Source organism: Cynara cardunculus (assembly GCF_001531365.2).
Source record: "Cynara cardunculus var. scolymus isolate 2C chromosome LG 1, CcrdV1, whole genome shotgun sequence".
NCBI lineage: Eukaryota > Viridiplantae > Streptophyta > Magnoliopsida > Asterales > Asteraceae > Cynara > Cynara cardunculus.
This window is the reverse complement of record NC_037528.1, coordinates 46,358,095-46,377,857: the sequence shown is the minus strand read 5'-3', so window position 1 is coordinate 46,377,857 and position 19,763 is coordinate 46,358,095. Positions and strand designations below refer to the sequence as shown.

Genomic DNA, 19,763 nt, shown 5'->3' with positions numbered 1-19,763 from the left:
AAAGATGCACTTTTAACCATCTTTAATATAGTAAGACCCAAAGCTCATAACTCTATAAGGAACATAGCATCCAATATATATATATATATATATATTATTAATCTGGATATCCAACCCGCTATGCGAGCCGACTAATCCAAGGGCGACCACCTGCTTTGCAGATAGCCCGGAGTCACCGCATTTGAACCTCCGCGGCCACAAGGGATTTTTATTCCTCCTTGGATTTGAACCTGGGACCTCCTGGTACTTTTGACCTTTGGAGCCAAGCTCAAACCAATCAGGCACCACCCTTGTGGTTAATATATTTTGATATGTAAAGCGAATAACTAACCTTCCCATGCATACCCTCAATGGCCTTCTCAGATTCTTCCTTTGTTGCATATCGAAGGAAAGCAAATCCTCTTGGTCTATTAGCAATCTTATCCATCACCAGATTTACTGAAAGATCATAGATTATTATCTCAGCTTATAAAATAATATACATACTTCTCATATGAAAAGGATGGTGAGGACTAGAAAGAAAGTATTAGTAAAATGAGATATAATTGGCATCCTTTTATACCTTCAATAAGCTGACCGAATGACTGGAAAGCATTTCGCAGGCTCTCCTCTGAGGTTCGAAACGAGAGTCCTGCCATTCAAATCTATATCAATCAATTTGATATTGATCACTATAAACAAACGGAAAGAGAAGAATAAGTCTTAGGCTAATTGCACTTGCACATTGCCAATCCCACAAGTAAATGAAGTTTTTGCTAGAACAGAAACAAGGAGCTAACACAGATAGCTAACAGGTGCTGCATGGCTGTCGTCAGCTCGTGTCATGAGAAGTTTGGTCAAGTCCTATAATGAGCAAAAACCTTGTTTTGGCTCCTACCCCCCCCCCCCCTCCCTCTTCCACACGCCTATTTGTTCCCCCAACGCTGGAGAGATGCAGATAAATCCCTATACCAGGAAGGGGAACTAAGCTAGTGTGCTTCCAAACTTGTGTATTTAAAGGCTTTGGGCCGATTCATTGTAGGTATATATTTAAAATCAGATAGCCAGATAAATCTCTCTACCAGAAAGAGGAGCTAAGCTGCAGTGGTTCCAAACTTGTGCATTTGAAGGCTTTGGGACTGGGTCAGATTCATTGTAAGTATATACTCGAAATTCATATGCTCCTGTAGCCATGCAGTCAGCCGGCTGGTATAAATACTCATTTGCCAAACGCAATCATTTACCAACCACAATAAATTGTACAAACTTATACACCGGTTTTTATGTGTTGTTTCATATGTGTGAAAATGCAAAGTTTATATAAAGTTGCTTTATATGTGGAACGTTCAGGATTGTTTTGTGTGTGGAAAAAATAGTCCTGAACGTTTCACATATGAAACAACTTTGTATAAATGCTGCATTTTCACATGTGTAGTTTCATATATGAAACAACACATGAAATCTGGTTTGAATGTTTGTACAAATTATTGGCTTTGCAAAAGAAGGGAACTCTCTCTCTCTCTCTCTATCTATCTATCTATCTATCTATATATATATATATATATATATATAGGAATACAGGACAACCCCAAACCCCACCTCTGGTGGGATATACCGGGACTTTTTGGTTTGGACAAATAAGGCTAGATAAAGCAATCAGGAGTGGTAGCTGCGGGTTATTCGGGGGAGAAATAACCAAAAGAGATTCTAGTTGTTGTCATAGAGATGTTATATAAACACCCTAGTTCATCATACTATTTTGCCCGATTTTATTTTTTCAACTACATCACCATAAGGAGAAAAATTCATGACCGAGTCTAAGGCTGTAAACGAACCGAACGTTCAGCGAACCGTTCGGCGGGAAGTTCGTTAATTTAATAAATGAACGAACATGAACAATGGTCCTATTTGTTCACTTATGTTCGGTTGCGTTCGTTTACGCTTGTTTATATATCAAAATATTTATATATTAAAAATTAATATGTAAAATCATTAATTAAATTAAATTTATAGAATTTGTTTTTATCCTTTTAAGTTTACCCGATTTTTCATTTTGTTATATATTTTTGAGGAACAAAATGACGAGTAATGGTAGAATAGATTGGTAGTTGCTTTCTGTTCATTTGTGTTCGTTCCTTTATGTTCGTTCCTTTATGTTCGTTCATTTAGCATCTTAAACGAACACGAACAAGCACAATTTCTTGATGAACAAACATGAACACAAATTTTTTTGCTCATTTAGCGTTCATATTCAGTTAGGAGTCAGGAATGTCACAGCATTAAACATGTTTACAGTATATTATACATATATATATTTGTGTGTGTGTGTATATATATATATATATAGAGAGAGAGAGAGAGAGAGAGAGCACATGGGTTGTATTCATCACTCACTCCCAAGCCTGCTATGGTTTAATCATGACTTACCTATCCTGGGTTAACTTTTGAACCATCTCATTGCCATCTTCATTTACAACCTCTCTTGTTTCTAATCATTTACCCTTTCAATGTATAATTTATAGGGACATGCTAGCTTTATGAACTACCAATTCCTTCTTGTAATAAGATGTGTTTATCCCTCCATAATTTATAAAGAAATAATGTTTCAGTTCTGCTTATTGTTCTTGGACAATTTTCCCCCTTCTTTCCTTTTGTTTGTTTTTGGGACTCAACTAGGGCTGCACATGGGTTGGGTTGGCCGGGTTGAAGGCATTTGGACAACCCAACCCCTGTCTGTGGTTTGAAAAATCTCAACCCAATCCAAACCGTCTGGGTTGGGTTGGGTTCGGTTGGTCGGGTTGAATCATTGGTATATCATTTTATAATCTAGCTAAACGTTTTGTTCAAACGAATAAAATCAAAATGAGAACATACAAAAAAGGCTAATAAACTCAAAAAGAGGTTGAAATTTCATGCAAATAAGAAAGTAAAATTATGGTTGAAATTGTAATATAATTTTGAATATAGCTAATTATGGGTTGGTCTAATGTCTAATGTACATATATTAATCAAGTACTTGACAACCATATTAAATCCATAGTATAGAAAAGGCATCCGGGTTCATCGGGTTGAGTTGGTTCAAATTACCCCAACCCAATAGGTGCGGGTTGGTCTAATTTTGTATCAACTATGCGTCGAGTTACATCAGGTTGAGGTGTTTTAAGTTTTTTCGGATCGGGTTGGTCGGTATTTTGAGCACCCTACATCAACCATGCTTTGACTACTCACCAACAAAACACACAAGTGGCCGTTTGACTACTCATTCCAATTTTTTATAAATAAAGTTATTCAAACTAAGTTATATTTTCATTAATTGATTATTACAAAACAAGTGTTTTTAACATAATTTAAAACATTATTACAAACAAATCCTATAAAAATCCAGCAAAATACCAACTACCTCCATGGGATTTCTGTAACCCCATGTTTGTGGGATTTCAAATCCAAGCATTCCTTTGAGCCAAACATAGGATTAGAATGGAATTCAATTCCCAATCCAATCAAATCCTGCAAACCAAACGGGGTCTAAGATATTTGCTGTAAAGTGATGAATCCTAATCATGACATTCAAATTCCCACAACCCCATTGATACTCCTCATTTTCTACAGTATAATAACCATGGACTTGGCTTCCTAATGTCATGTAGAGCTTATAATTATCATATATTTTTTCATTGAGCACAGTTCTTACACTTTTTTATACGGATATCATCATTTTCCCAAGAACTAAACATACTCGCATCAGTTCCGAAATCAAAGTTGTTTGTTTGATATTCAAATTCTAACATAATGCCCTAAACAACATTGGAGAAAGTATTCATCAAATTCAGAATTTAAATAAATAGAGCTACAGAAATAGATCTTACCACTGACATAGAGCTTCGTAGAGGAGGTGAAGGTAGTAGTCGTCTGCGGCTGTGAAGAAGGAGGGACGCAGGCGACAACCTGAAGACAATTTTGCTGTCTGGATGATGCAATCGAGAGTGTGGAAGATAATCCAGGCCACAGAGAACTACGATTAACCGGTGAACAACATAAGAAAGAAGATAAACGACATTGTTGCCTGGTTCTCTCGAAGTTATCGCTTCTCCAAGTAATACCACTGCTCCTGACCAGCAGTGGCGACGGAGATGGTGACGATGAAGAGCAAACCCTATGGTTAACGGTACCACTCATTGTTGCCGCCATTTATTTTTACCGGAGGAGAAAGGAGTCGCCGGAGACCCTCCACAGATTCTCTTACGAATCGGATAATACCGTGTTAACGGTAAGTTTGGTTTTAAATGGTAAAAAATAGGCTACCCAAACATTAATCTTGTGAGTAAACTACAAATTTGGTCCCTGTGGTTTTTCAAAAGTAACATTTTTTATCCTCATAATTTTGAAGTTACAAAATAACCATCATGGTTTGCAAAAATATCCGAATTTGGTCTTTCCATCTAACGATTGTTAAAACTTCTAGTTTTAAAGGAGGGGCATTTTCGTAATTTTCTTATTTTTTGTCTTCATCTAATTAAAGTTGATTTTATGATTTTGGTCTCTGTGGTTTTTTATTGGATTAAAGACAAAAAAATCAATAAAATGATAAAAACGCCCTTTATTAAACGGAGATTTTTAACAACCGTTAGAAAAAGAGACCAAATTCGAACGCTTTTGCAAACCATGATTACCATCTTGTAATTTTGAAACTGTAGGAACAAAAAGTGTTATTTTTAACAAACCATGGGAACCAAACTTGTAGCTTACTCTTTTTATTATTATATTTTAAGTAAACGACAATTTTGGTCCTTGTTGTTTACACAAAATTCACAAACGTCCCTAAATTTCGATAAGTACAACAACGTTCACTATGATTTGCATTTTGCTTTAAATTGGTAACTGTCACTTTTAACAAGTGTTCGTATAGAACGAAAAAAATCTTGAAACCTTTAACGCTTGAATACTTGAGGGTTTTCATTCTTGAGTTATTTTCACGCATCGTTGCTTTAAAGTTTCACTGGAACATATACGTATGGAATGAGAGGCGTGCAACAGTGAAGTATGCCTTTTTATCCACGTCGCAAGGAGGCCATCCTTTTGACAATCTTCTAGCCAATTTTGCATCTCGACGATATAATGCCCCCTTAGTTGAATATTGGCCCCCGTAATGCATTTAATGCAAGCCAAACTACATTAAATGTTTTATTCTTAGGGGGCAGAGGCAGGGGCAAGCATATTTGGTTGTACCGTCGGTTTGACTTTTTATACTTTTTGCAACATCAGATAGACTGTAGTCTAACTCTCATTTCTATATTAATGTGAATAAGAAAAAGCATACTCATCTATCGAGTATCATCTTGCAATTTAGCTTTTAGACTTTAAATTTGTCAAAGGAAGTGTCATTTGTTGAGTTCTTCTTGTCGACAATTAGATGTATATATTAACCATAAGGGTGGTGTCTTATCGTGTAACTGTAGGTACATATGGTACGTATCTTTTCTCCTTCGATTTCACGCATACGCACCATTGTCCAGTATTTTACTTTTCAGAGATCATACTCTTATGGGCAAGTGTACTTATTGTCGCCCATACAAATAGACCCTCGATCGCAACACCAACATTAACCAACGATGGTGCTAAAAGTTTTAATGGCATCATGACTCATTCGATAACATAAGGAGTGTGCTATTAGCATCACGACTATTTCGACAACATTAACCCAATGATGGTGCTAAAAGTATTATCAGTGTTTCACACGATATCAGTCCCCATTTGTGATGACCATTATTTTCAGTATAGGTTAATTACAGTCTTTTTATAATGTTAAATATACAAGAATTCAACCACAAGGGTGGTGCCAGATTGGTTTGAGCTTGGCTCCAAATGTCAAAAGTACCAGGAGGTCCTAGGTTCAAATCCAAGGAGGAATAAAAATCTCTTTGTGGCCATGGAGGTTTAAATGTGGTAACTCCTGACCATCTGCAAAGCAGGTGGTCGTCCTGGGATTAGTCGGCTCACATAGCGGGTTGGATATCCAGGTTAATAAAAAAAATATACAAGAATTCTAAGGTTGAAAGACAAAAAAGGCCATTCTTCCTCCAAAACCCTCTTTCTTCGGTTTGATTTTATGATTGCTTACAACCACGCTATAACAAACAACGACCTATTCCTCCATCATCGTCTGATTTTTTTTATGCTACTAATTTTAATTGAACAATACGAGTAACGACCGACTAAGGCCCGAATGATCAAGGACCGACTAAGGCCCGCATCCAAATTGAGCAAAACGAATTACAATGATGATATTTTAGACCTAAAGGTGAGCATGAATGATCAAGGACCGACTAAGGCCCGCATCCAAATTGAGCAAAACGAATTACAATGATGATATTTTAGACCTAAAGGTGAGCATGAATGATCAAGGACCGACTAAGGCCCGAATCCAAATTAGGACCGGTTAAAGAGGGAGCGGTTGAGTACTAGTTATAACCGGTGGGTCCTTGTTATGTATGTTCTTTAAATGACCAATTAACTGGTTACAACCAAATCTTTTGGAAAAAAGCACCAAGTGGTGTTCTCATATAGTCCTCAATCAACTAAGTTTACATGAAATTAACAAAGATAAAGACTTGATCGTCACAAAATTTGTGAGGTCGAAAAAATATATACAATCACTTCATAAATTCGGTCAAACAGTCGTTCAAATATACATTTACATGGTGCTTGGTTTGATGTAACAAGGGGCGGTGAACGGAAACTGTAATAAAAATCGTTAATGGTATCCACTTTGATACAATAGAATTGGTCATTACCAGATATCAGGTAACAGATAATGAAACATTCCTTAACAAATCAGAGGGAAAGTTTCATTCCCATTTCCTTCCTTGAAAAAAAAAAACCAAACACCCTCATTTCTATTTCTTGAAACAAACCAAATGAATGTGAAAACCACATGAAATGAAATGCATATGTTAGGGCATCGTATTTTCCACATAATAATGAAAATACTGGACTCAAAAACAACTTCAAAATAAGCTGAAGAGCCACATAACGGATGTTCCAATCTTTTTGTCGGCCCTGTTACATCAGAAGTTTTATATTACATTGCAAAAATAGATGATAGATACATATATGTTGAGCACACAAAAGGTTGAACCTAAACATTTGGGCTATAGTTTTACACAGGTTTATGAAGTGTTAAAACACATGTAAAGTTGCAATAATAATAAGAATTAATAATCTATTCAAAATCTCATTTTAACATGCTAAGGAACGGTATCCAACTTGTACCAATTTACTTTAAGTCAACAATAAGAAGTAGGAATAGGCATACAAGAATGTGCAACAATACCATATATAGGAGTGAAGGGAAGATATACACAAGCCTAGTGGTTGTTTGGTTGGTTTTCTATTAAGTCCTGTATGGATAAAGTTGTCTGTATAGATTAGGAAGGTTTTTGTTTAGAAGGGTTTTTCATAAATGGAAAGAACTTTTTTTTATTAACCTGGATATCCAACCCGCTATGCGAGCCGACTAATCCCAGGCGACCACCTGTTTTGCAGATAGCCCGGAGTCACCGCATTTGAACAGCCGTGGCCACAAGAGAATTTGTATTCCTCATTGGATTTGAACCTAGGATCTCCTAGTACTTTTGACATTTGGAGCCAAGCTCAAACCAATCAGGCACCACCCTTGTGGTTGGAAAGAGCATTTTCCTAATTGATAGAGGCAGGTTTGTAAAAAAATACTTGGCTTTTTGTATACAGCCTCCCCTAGAAGCTTACTGAATAAGCCACTTTTCTATATCATTAAGCCAATACCAAACATTCATGTATAGTTGACCGAATAAACTGCGAGTCTTATTAAGCTCATTAAGCTGCTAACAAGCATGCCCATGCTCTCCATCTTGAGGACAAACTCATAGATTAAACCCTTAAAAGGCTTTTCTATCACTGCTAACAACTTGGAGCTGAAAAGAAGAAAGGCGATAAAAACGCAATCCTGCTTATCAGCTTTCCGAATGTTGGGAGAGTTGTAAATGTTAATTTTGGTTGCATTTTAGCAAAAAGAATGTACCCGTGATTCAAAATTTCCGACTTCTGATCCCTTTAGATGCCAGACAATCGAAAGGTAAAAATCTCCATTGTTAACCAAGACCACACTGATCCAGACTTCATGATTCCTGAAGACAGAGATAACAATACAATGAGCCAAATAGTTAATCTGTGGCATGAGAGCATCTTAATTAGATTCTCCAAAATAGAGAAAATGAAGATTTTGGAGTTTTTATCATATTTTTTTCTCCAACAGATCGTTCAACATGGAGAAAGTAGGAAAGAAGAGAGAATGAAAATATGCAAATTGGAGAACTCTCCAAAATTAAATAATACTTTTGGATTTTAATTTTTTTATTTTTTTATTAACCTGGATATCCAACCCGCCATGCGAGCTGACTAATCCCAGGGTGATCACCTGCTTTGCAGATAGCCCGGAGTCACCTTTGGGTTCAGTTTGATAGAAATTATCACTGACTATTCTTTATAGTACTAGTTGTGTACCCGTGCAATGCGGCGGTAGCCATGAATTTTAACGATTTTGAAGTTCCACTGGTTTTATAAGATAAGATTTAACGATGATATAGGTTACACTTGGTCTTTACATATTAATACAATTTGAATAAATAAAAGTTATGGTTTCAATTACAGACTATCGATGAAAAAAATTGTATGACAGTTTAAAATCCAATATATTTAAAATCTAATATATTTAAACGACTCCACAAATGTRTTCGATTTACATCAAGAGSAAAGAACCAAGAAACTTGAGTTTTAAGATAAACACTCAAAACCAATAAAGAAAACTACAAATTTGACAGATCATAAGCCATGAAAAGACAAAAAAAGATGGGTTTTAGAATGAAATTTCAACTGCTTACCCTCTTTCTTGTCCAAAAACTCAGATTAAGGTTGAATTAATACATGTATATATATATATATAAATATATATATATTTCAAAAAAACCCAAGAACATATTAATTCAAAACATATTATACAGTGCAATTTGGACAGCCTAACCCCAAAATATATAGTATATATATAAATAAATAACTATAAAAGTATAAATCGTAAATATTAAAAATATTTTTTCACAGTATATATAATATATAATAATATAATTAAGTCAAAAACTATTCAATATTGGACTCATTTCGAAGGTATTAACGAGACGATTATAATGGTGTAACTTGTTAAAATAAAAATGTATTTTTTAAACATGTTTTAATTGATATGCGATTATGTATGTTACTTTGATAAAGGTTTAAAATGAAACATTTAAAAGTAAAGGACGTAAAGTAAATTAATTAATTAATTAGAGGGGTATAAAGTGTAAATTTAAAATTATAATTTTAAAAAATCGAGTTGTGAGTGGGTGAGTGTATGTGAGGAGAGGAAGGGGTGAGAAAGTGAAAAAGTAAAAAAGTGAGTATAAAGTGTATTTTGGTCGTTTAGTATTTTAAGACTTTAAAGCATTTGCTAAATTTGCTTAATAAGATAGTATAGATATTGTAATATCTTGTTTGATTTCTATATGCATAATTTGTTAGTTTACCTGATCAATCATATAACTAACCCCTAGATTTTGTTGAATCCTGAGGGCCAGCTCAACTGCCAAATAAAGGCTAGGCCTTGGGCTCCTTCCAATTGGTCACCAGTTCAAGTCTTCTCAAGGCTACCGAGAATTTTCCTGACTATTATCTTGAAAGACCCGTTCTATGATAAAATGTTTACAGTTAATTTGAGTGCCCTATGATCCGTGTCACCTAGATAATCTCAGATATAGGCATTGTTCCTTCTTAGGAAAGATTATAGGCCATTTACCAAACGCTTACCGGATGACACTTACCTTACTGAGTGAGAATGACAAGGACCGAGAATCTAAGCTATTAGGAGGCATCGCAAGGATTGAGAAATCTTACGATGTGAGGGAGAAGACTCTTACCTGGTAAGTGCTTAACGGGTAAAAGACGCTTACCAACAATCTGTTTTGATGGGTGAGAATGTTACCCGATAACGTATATGAGAGTGTTGAACGTTTGGTAAACCGCCCCTATCTTTCACATAGAGCCTTCAAAAGTTAAATGAAATTCTAGTCCATTAAGAATCTGTTAAACTAACTTACAAAGAGAGGGAAAGAAAACTACCAAACAGTTAAAGAAGTTCGCCACTCTCTATTTTTCCATTCTTCTCTGCTATGTTTTTCCAGGTCTTCACCACCTCATTTCCGTCTCTTAAATGATTTTCTTTACTGTTTCTAGGCTAATTAACGTTAGAGGTTAGTAACTTTATAATGTTAAATGATGTTAATTGGATGTCAATGAGTTATGCTGTTAATGTTTGATTGAATACCAATGTTTAACTTGTATGTTGTTAATTCGTGATTCTTTAACTGAATACCAATAACTTTCTCTCTCTCTCTCTATATATATATACACACATATGGGAGGTTCAAGTATGAACCACAAATATTTTAGAATCCTAAGGATCAATCCAAGCCATCAATCACTTTTGATCCAACGGCCATGATTAGGCGTGCTATGTTAATCCACAAATATATTTTTGTATTTAATGTAGCTACAGCAAAATAACGGATGTCGTTCATTCCAGGGATTTAATTGATATCAATCCCACAAACATTGGATCACAATGAGTTTGTTCATCACTCATTCCGAGAACACTTTTTACTTGAAATTACAACAGCTTACATCAATTGATTGTATGCAGTGGAATCCAGTAATGACGAAGAGCTGTCAATGGTGATGTACGTATAATATCGCAGATTTCACATTGAGGATAATCCAACAATGTGTTTATTACCAATAATTATAATTGATATTTATTTCTGGAATTGGTAATTGTGATTACTTATAAATCCGGAATGGTTGATATGTTTTTTTGGAGTATATCATACTCATGCAAACTCCTCGCCTTTGGTGAGGTTTGAACCCTTGACCTCATAGGAGGAAGAGCTCTACCAATAACCGAGGCACCATTGTGCAATGACCCCTTGGTATGTTTTTTTTTTTTTTTTTTCATGTTAATCGAATCCTTGCATATCACCATATTGCAGAATTCACATAACAGATGAACTATTCAAGTGCATTGGTTGATATTCATAACGGCAGAATCAAATTACCTCTAAAACAACTTTAGCTTCATGGTCAAATGTTTTACAGAGAATCTCATAGCTCTTCTCTTCTCCAATGACTCCAATCTGCAAGACAACGGTATAAAGGTCAAGTGATATGAACTATCTTCAAAGAAACATATATTTTACTTGATTAGCATAAAGGAAGTAAGAAAGAAAAAGTTTTGTAAGGGGGCAAAGATTTCATACCAGCTGATAAACTTTTGAAGGAGAAATGGTTGATACATTGTACCTGAACATCAAAATTTCAGAAATAGATTTGGCAGCAAGATTAAGCAATCACAAGATTCTATATTGTCGCTAGACTAATGTGAAGCACAAGGATCTAAACAAGTCTTAATATAATTGTCGGGTTGGCTTAAAATAAAGTGGAAAGGAAACAGGTTGATTAACCATTGCTGGGAATGTAATTATGAGCACATGAAGTAATTATAACATGACCCATTACTCTCTTCCAGAAAATTCAAAATCTAAAACACCTTTAATGTGTAGCTAAGAGTGTGTTGGACTGCAACAGAGATATTTGCTAATTCATGGCTCATACAGAAAATCAAAATGGACGTCTGACGTCCATATAGATGTTCAAATTCATATATGATCCAAGTAATCTGTATCCGCATCCACTATAAGCAGATGTGGATATAGATATGATATATCCATATCTGAAAATATAAATATCCTATATTTTTTCAGATAAGATATTACTATATAACTAATAATATAATTGATTAAATAATAATATAAAGATAAGGATATATTTTCAATTAGTAGTTAAGTAAAGTGTGTTTATAAAGATTAAATAAACAGCATAATTGTGAATAGGGCCACTGGACCATAGAAGCCGAGGGTCATCATCATAAGGAGAACACAAAGAAAAACTGGATAGGTGCAGACGAAAGCGAAAGCACAAAACTTAGAAACTACTTCTATGTCCATTTATCCACTAGCTGTATACCATTTTCCTAATATTCATATACTCTAGATTCAACGGTATCAGGAAATTATTCAGAGCTTATGCTAGTACTCAAAAGAGGTGAAATTGAAACAAAAAATCTTAGCACTCTTCGCATGAGAAAACTAGATAAACTGTTGTTTTAGTTTAGGTATAACTAAAAGGAACAAGTTTCTACTTTTTAAATCTGACAACAAACAAGTGCTGGACGACAATATTACAGGTCCTCCCAGCAGTAATTAGTACTGTATTATAACTCACTGCAATAATACAGATATGCCCATGAACAGAATCCATGTTTTGCGACCAATGAACTTAATTTATCTCACGTTCTCATGAATAATAACGTCCCACTGTAGACTTTCTGAAACCTTAATCTTAATTCTGACACCTAATTAGTTGTTTATAATGTGTTGAAGCAATAAATTGGTTCAACCTTCACAAAAGAAACCAATGCAATATTTCATACCTATGTAAGATTTTCTAAGGAGGGTTATGCTCCAAAAATTAGTCCCAATATCATATGTTACCTTAGCTTATTCAAGTAGAAATTGATTGCTGAAGAGTTCCTTTTTTGTACAGTGAGTACCACGGCACCCATGCAGTTCTGAGGAAAGCAGAAGACAAACAAACTGAAACATTAAACCAACAGTAAATATATAATTAGACAACCATGCAACGTCAATTAAGCACTTAGGGTAGAAACAGAACAACAACATTCAAGAATTTTTCAGTTCAGGATGCCTCTAGTCTAGGTCAAGTATTAAAACGATATTGATCATATCATGCACACTTTCAATTATACAAAAAAAAGAGCATCATCAAATAAGAATAATGGAAGTTGATTACCTTGCATGCAATTAGCTCAACTAGTTGCATCAGGAACTTTCCAATTCCCTTCCCCTGATAAGTAGGTTCAAGCTGCAATTCATACACATAAAGTACAGGTATTTCCTCCTCAATGGTGAATCTATATTGTACAAATCCAATTATGGATGCCTCCGCATCATCAGGGGTGCTTGCAACCTTTCGTACAAAAATATATAGTGCTTCAGAAGATGACATTTCTTTGCGCTTCACTTTTTCCTCTGCTGGCCACTCTGCTCCATAAGGCCCCTCCATATTGACCTGCTCGAAAGAAAAGATGTAATCCTCCACTTTTGGCAATACAGGATACAGCTAACATGCTTCGTAAAGCTAAAATAAGACTAACACAGTTGTACAGCAATTTGCTTCTACCTTAAGGAGCTTTTGGATGTACTGCTTCAAATTAGATGAAAGTTTATCCCCACGTCCAGACTCAAGGACTAAAGATAGACCTGTTTAATAGGAGAGCATTAGCAGGAAAAATAAATAAGAAATATAACTTAAAATAATAAGCTTTTCTAAAGAGGATTAATCAAATGAAGAACATGTAGTCCGTACAAGAGTTGAGAAAAATGATTTTAAGAGTCTTAGACTTTAGCATATGGCTGTTAGCTTAAAAAAGGCAGACTTTATTCAAGTCTCCTGTGTGGCAGAATAAATTATCAAAATCTTATTCAATATTATTATATACCGTTAAGGGTCATTGCCAATAAACAAGGAGGATGGGATGACATTTTAATTTGAATAATCATTGAGAATAAGTATAAAACCTACTCTAAATTACTGCATTCAAAAGCAAGGAAGGAACATCTACGAGAATAATAAATTCTTCATACAATAGTGTGGTTTGATGCATCTTCCCTGGCTTCTGTCTCTTAGGTTGAGCTTGGATCTTAGAGAGATTGATAGAAGCCACAAAGGCTTTGTTCTCACCATGAATGCTTCCCAGAAAGCCCTTTATCCCGAGCTATAAAGATCAGAGCATTTACCTTGTCTACTACATAAACTCTGCCACTAGGGGTGATAGTAAAGATCTAGACTAAAATCATCTTCCAGATTTCCATCTGCCTAAAAGCAGAACTTGTTTTACACAAAAGCAACTGTATCTCCCTTAACTGTTACATTCTCGGTATCTATGGCCTTGCCTTTTGGATTTCTTTTATGCTAATGTTATCACCCTTTATTAAGTTTATCAAAGTAAAAGGTATATGTCAAAAACGATCTTAACCCTTCATTAGTTTATCAAAGTAAATAGAATGTACAGAAATGATCTTAAAAGTATTCAAGCATTCATTCATCAATAATAATAACAGCCAAGCACACATCTCTCACAACTTCAGGCAACTACTTTAGCTCCATGAGCACAACCACAGCCAATCTCATCTTTTGGAAGTATACTTTCCATGAGCCCTTGCCTCTCCTCTAGTCCTTATCTATGTTGAAACCTGTCAACTCTAGAGCTTCTAATTAAGATCCTAGCGTACCACCCTATGTTTGTAAGCAATTACAGGCTTCTATGGTCATCAACAGCAATATAGCAAGTACATGTTGTCAGAATATGTGGAACCCCATTAGAATATTCTCCAAAAGAACCATTGAGGAGAGAAGAAATATTCCGACATATATCGAGGAGAAAGGGTCCAAGTATAGCCAATGTGTGACTCCAACACACCCACTCCAAGGGTGAAAATGTGGTGGAAAAAGATAAGAAGATGATAAAATCATACCAGGTTCAAATCCGGCCATCTACATGTGCACTTGTGGCCACTGCTAGATTTACCACAGGGCTGTGAAGCCTACAGCCACGAATTTCCATGGAATTAGTCTGGTCGAAGCCTAGGATCACTCATTTTGAAATGAAAAACACCCCCCCCCCCCCACAAAAACAAAGACAAAGGCCAGACAAGCACAACTCATCCCAGGGTGTTTAGAGTTTAAACCTTGTCATATGAGAATATATAGAACCCCTTTAGATTATCCTCCAAAAGAGCAGTTAAGAAGAGAATGGAGGTTCCAACGTATATCGAACAGAAAAGTCAAAGCCTAGCTGCTCGGGATGTGGGTTTGGGGAACATGTCAACCAAGAAAAACTACCACTTGCTTCGGAAAAGCTTCTTCAATCACAATTTCAAATAATGACAGAACTTCCCTCTCCAATTTTGCAAACAAGGGGCTTAGCACTTGTGCACTTAACTGGACTTCAACTGGATATGAACAAAAACGCTTACTAAAAAGAAATTGTAAAGATACCCTACCCCCTGCAATTTAGACAGTTACCAAATTCGAAATTGCTAATGATGTTCACAATTCTTTCTGTGCAACATAAATGTTGATTAAAAACTAAGTCATTTGACACTCAAATGCTTCCAGGGAGGAGAGATTACTCAAAATTAACGTATGTCAGGGCTTTTGAAGGAAAGAGATGATGCAGACCAGTTGTATTGTAATGGCGGAAGTGTGAAAACTCAATAAGATGGTCTTTATCGGGAGAATAAGCTGATCTGAGAAGCTGATCGATCCTTTTCTTTCTTTGCATGATCTGTAAACAACGAATAGTAAAATTTATAGGATTTTGACTGCAAAGATTTGATTGTGATTGAACGTAAAGGGGTACCTGCGCCCTTGTTGGCTTCTTCGGCATTACCCTTTCTTCGCTAGCCTCCATCCTCTCGTTTTCCTGCTCGAAAGAAGTTTGAAGCCAAATGGGGTTCTTCCGCTGTGTTCTCCAATTTAGGGGGAAAAAGAAGGGCCATTGGTAGTCATGTTTGGCATTGCTTATTTAAATAAAATAATTTTTTTTTTTTTGCAAAAGTGTATGTTAATTTATCTATATTATTTTATAAATCAAAGTTTTTAAAAGTTTTAAAAATATTTTTTAATGTATAAATTACTATATATTTATGCATAAAATCTTAAAAACAATTCATAATGCATTAAGTCTAATACTTTATGTATTTAGTATTAGAATCTCTTAATCTACATTAAAATAACATATAGTACAAATTATTAATATACATTATTACTTTTTCTTTTCATATTCCAAAGATATTTTTGACACATTTCACTCATGTATTCACCTTCTCGTACATCTATGTCTTCTCCTCATCTCCCAATATGAGATTTAAATTGATATTCATGAGTTATTAAAAGTTCTCTCAATCATCTCTCAGTTAATTGCTCTAAAACTCTCGGTCTCACTCTCTAGATTATTTGCTCTTGGAAAAGTCCAAAAAAAACTCAATGGACTTTACTGTTTGGAATGATTAAGTCCTTGGATAATTTTTTGGAGCAAATAAACCCTTGGACATTCTAAAACCTGTTAAATAAGTCTTTAAACATTACAAAACCTGTTAAACAAATCCTTGGACTTTCTAAAATATGTTAAATACATTTTGTTAGTGGAAAAAGTCCGAAAAAACCAATGGACTTTCATATTTTGAACGATCAAGTCCTTAAACATTTTTTGAACGAAAAAAGTACTTATATTTATAAAAAAAAAACAAATATATCATTCTCATTACTCTTCACAAAACATACAAACGTTGTATCCAAAACATTATAATGTGCATACAAATTTTGGGCATAATTTTACCAAAATTAAACCAACATATATACCAAAAATTGAACCAAAATATATAACAAAAGTTGCGCATAAAAATAGCAACAATGCCATTGTGTGTCAAGTATCCATGAATCTAACGATGAAAATATGATTTGTTCATATTTGGTAATTACATGGCTTGCTAACATGTTCTATTAAGGTTGTTTTGGTGATTACATGGCTTGCTAACATGTATAGCATCAGATTATACGCAGCTCCAGCTCTTGTGGTTTCAGTCACGATGCCTGTAGCCTCGACAATTTGTGATGTTAGAGGGAATATGAGATATAGTCTCGGGAGGTATTGGAAAATTATGATAAACCGAAGAACATTTTTTGTGTTAGTCATGGTCGAGCCACTTTGGCTCGGTATGATCAGCCATATTAGCAGCTGTATTAACCACAAAAACAGAACGATTAGAAGGCGTTTTTATTTCACTAGAAGTAACAATATCACAAGCTCCACTGCAACAAAATGCACGCCAAGAAGATGGTGCAACATAGGCAGTACGGAACTTGATGAGAATCTAAATGGTGTAAAAGACGTCTGCTATTGATCTCACGACGGTGAGACCGATCTCGAGGGTGAGACCAATATGGATGCAAACATGGCTGGTTCGAACAGATGGTAGGTAAAAGAACAAAGGGTCTACAAACAAAGAAATCAAACATGCGAACAAGAAAATATGRTTCCATTTCCGAAATAGTTAGCCCTCGAGGATCCAAGAATTTCTTCTGCACTCTTTCRTAATCTTCGGAGAAAACCCTGGAGAGAACTTTCGATTTCAACGAAGGTTGACTCTTTTCCTCCATTCTTTGTTCAGGCACTTGCTTGCCATCAAGATTATATTTGACCTTAAACAAGTTGTCTTTCTTCATAGACAGGAGTTTTGATACCCCAATATCATCATGAAATCTGAAGAATTCATTAAAGCAAGCATTAGAACTAGAATTCTTCTAAACCCAAGATGTATGTTTGATCACAGACCAAAAACCATCCAAAAACTACAATAATTAAAGCATTACATCAAAACCAAAACTGTAAAACCCAAAAATTTCGAGGAATAAATAATGTATTACTTCGATTTTATTCATATATATATATATATATATAATCAATTTGAAATTTGAATAAGTTAAATCTTGCTGATTTTGGCCACGGCTGAAGGCTCTTATTAGAGGAAGGCCAGCTGTTGACGTTGGGAGAGGCAGGAGAGGGCAGGCGATGCCTGGTCCCTTTGAGGAAACTGTGACCTGCATGCTTGCAGAAGGTAGTTCACAGCCAAAAATCCGGGATTTAGCCGATTTGGTCAACTAATAGGCCAAACCATCTGAGTATAAATCGTGGGCACTAGCTTAGGGTCATTACTCTTTGAGAAGGAGAAGGAAATCGTTGAGCCTGAAGGAGAGAAGCCGAAGTTCATACCATCAAGAAAACCCCTGCTTCCCGTCGTTTAGAGATAATTACTCGACCCAAATTTTATGATGATACAAGGCTTAGTCATGCCTTCGGTTCTGTATAGAACTCTAGAGGGCTCACGTCCCAAACTGCGTGTTTTAAGGTCGGTTTCAGGGTTTAGGTTTCAAATGGTAAACACGTTGTATCGCATTCTGCTTAGCAACCACCTTAGAKAATGTTATGCAGAAGCTCTGCATGAGAGTTCTGTATCAAGTATGTTAGACAGAAGCTCTGCATGAGAGCTTTGTGTCATGATAGCCAGAAGCTCTGCATGAGAGCTTCGAATCAAGATATGTTGGCCAGAACCTCTGCATGAGAGCTCTGTGTCAGGTTAGGTTAGACAGAGGCTCTGCATGAGAGCTCTGTATCTTGTATTAGACAGAGGCTCTGTAGGAGAGACGACAGAGGGGCTCTGGCCCTTGGTACCAAATTTTCCAAGGCTCCAACCACAGAGGCTCTGGACGATACCACAGAGGCTCTGGTCGTGAGACCAGAAGCTCTGCGAGAGAGACCACAGAAGGGCTCCGGCCCTTGGTGTTGTATTATTTTCCAAGTATGGTTGGAACCAGAGGCTCTGGTCATGAAGACCAGAAGCTCTGGAAGAGAGACCAGAGGGGCTTTGGTCCTAAATGGCAAATATTTTCTAAGTGTGATTTAGAACCAGAGGATCGACGGACGGGTTACTAAATATTTTCTAAGTGTGGTATACAACCAGAGGGGCTCTGGTCCTGAAGGACTTAAGAGCCCAGAGGCTCCGGCTAGGGATGGTAATGGGGCGGGGATGGGGGGGGACCCCAATACCCATCCCCGTCCCCGATCCTCGTATGTGTCCCCGTCCCCGTCCCCGTCCCCGTCCCCGCCGGGGATTATGATCACATCCCCATCCCCGTCCCCAACGGGGAAACGGGTTGTTACTTGTTCCTTGTTTTCTTCCATCTCATTCTCATCACCATGTATGTTCTCGTTTTCCGAAGGTTCCATCTAAAATTAAAAAGTTTATATGTGATAATGACATAATATGAATGAAAAAACCATTAATTAGAATCTAGAATAAACTTATAAAATACAAACTTAAAAGCATCAAAAATGAAGAATATTGAATATTGAATCTGTAAGGTAAAAGCATCAAAGTCAAAAATATTGAATATAGAATCCGTAAGGTAAAAGCATCCGTAAGGTAAAACCATCAAAAAAACCATTAATTAGAATCTAGAATAAACTTATGAACTGGTCTACACTGACATCATTAGTCATTAAAGCTCCTTTCATTTGATTTGGTTTCAATCATCATATAGTCAAAAATAACATTTTAAAGAATCAAACATTTCTCGTAGCAGCCGACAAATAGCAATCATCTTCTCAGATTCAAAATAAAAAACAGCAGTTCCCATTAGGTCATAACTAATATTGAATACCGAGAGCCGAGAGGGAGAGCCGAAGAGGGAGTAGCAGCAGCAGCGCCGTCGGCCTGTTGCCGTCACCGATTACGTGGTCGGGAGAGAGCAGGAGCAGCAGCAGCAGCGCCGTCGCCGATTACATGGTCGGGAGAGAGCAGGAGCAGCAGCGCCTAGGGGTGAGCATAGGCGGGTACCCGCCCTTTTTGACAGGAACCGGAACCGGAACCGGAACCGGCGGTTCTTGAGATATTGGAACCGGAACCGGAACCGGTTAGAGCGGTTCTTAAATTTTTGGAACCGGAACCGCCGGGAACCGGTTCCGG

At 36.3% G+C, this 19,763-nt stretch overlaps 2 protein-coding genes across 4 annotated transcripts in view; both read right to left on the bottom strand.

Moving 5' to 3' along the window:
* LOC112520457 (organelle RRM domain-containing protein 6, chloroplastic) overlaps positions 1 to 4,251 on the bottom strand; it is a 6,036-nt gene extending 1,785 nt beyond the window's left edge. Inside the window, exons 1-3 of the mRNA XM_025128860.1 lie at positions 3,846 to 4,251; positions 563 to 631; positions 332 to 438 (exon numbers count right to left, since the gene is read on the bottom strand). Coding sequence (XP_024984628.1) covers positions 332 to 438; positions 563 to 631; positions 3,846 to 4,167 — 498 coding nt within the window. The 5' untranslated portion in view covers positions 4,168 to 4,251. The remainder of the gene's footprint in view (positions 1 to 331; positions 439 to 562; positions 632 to 3,845) is intronic.
* A 2,363-nt stretch (positions 4,252 to 6,614) lies between these two features.
* LOC112522385 (N-alpha-acetyltransferase 40) lies at positions 6,615 to 15,676 on the bottom strand. 3 transcript variants are annotated; one of them, XR_003070175.1, is made up of 9 exons: positions 15,599 to 15,676; positions 15,418 to 15,523; positions 13,357 to 13,436; positions 12,967 to 13,245; positions 12,648 to 12,724; positions 11,355 to 11,397; positions 11,154 to 11,231; positions 8,036 to 8,141; positions 6,615 to 7,035 (listed from the first exon to the last, which is right to left on the bottom strand). XR_003070175.1 is itself a non-coding variant. In XM_025131486.1 (8 exons), exons 1-8 carry the CDS (start codon positions 15,647 to 15,649, stop codon positions 8,133 to 8,135), a joined length of 723 nt encoding a protein of 240 aa, XP_024987254.1. In that variant the 5' UTR covers positions 15,650 to 15,676; the 3' UTR covers positions 7,967 to 8,132. The 3 variants fall into 3 exon arrangements, 2 of the variants coding, with proteins under 2 accessions (XP_024987254.1, XP_024987259.1); XM_025131486.1 differs by lacking the exon at positions 6,615 to 7,035 and having other exon boundaries at positions 7,967 to 8,141; XM_025131491.1 differs by lacking the exons at positions 6,615 to 7,035; positions 8,036 to 8,141; positions 11,154 to 11,231; positions 11,355 to 11,397 and having other exon boundaries at positions 12,410 to 12,749.
* Between the last annotated feature and the right edge of the window lie 4,087 nt (positions 15,677 to 19,763).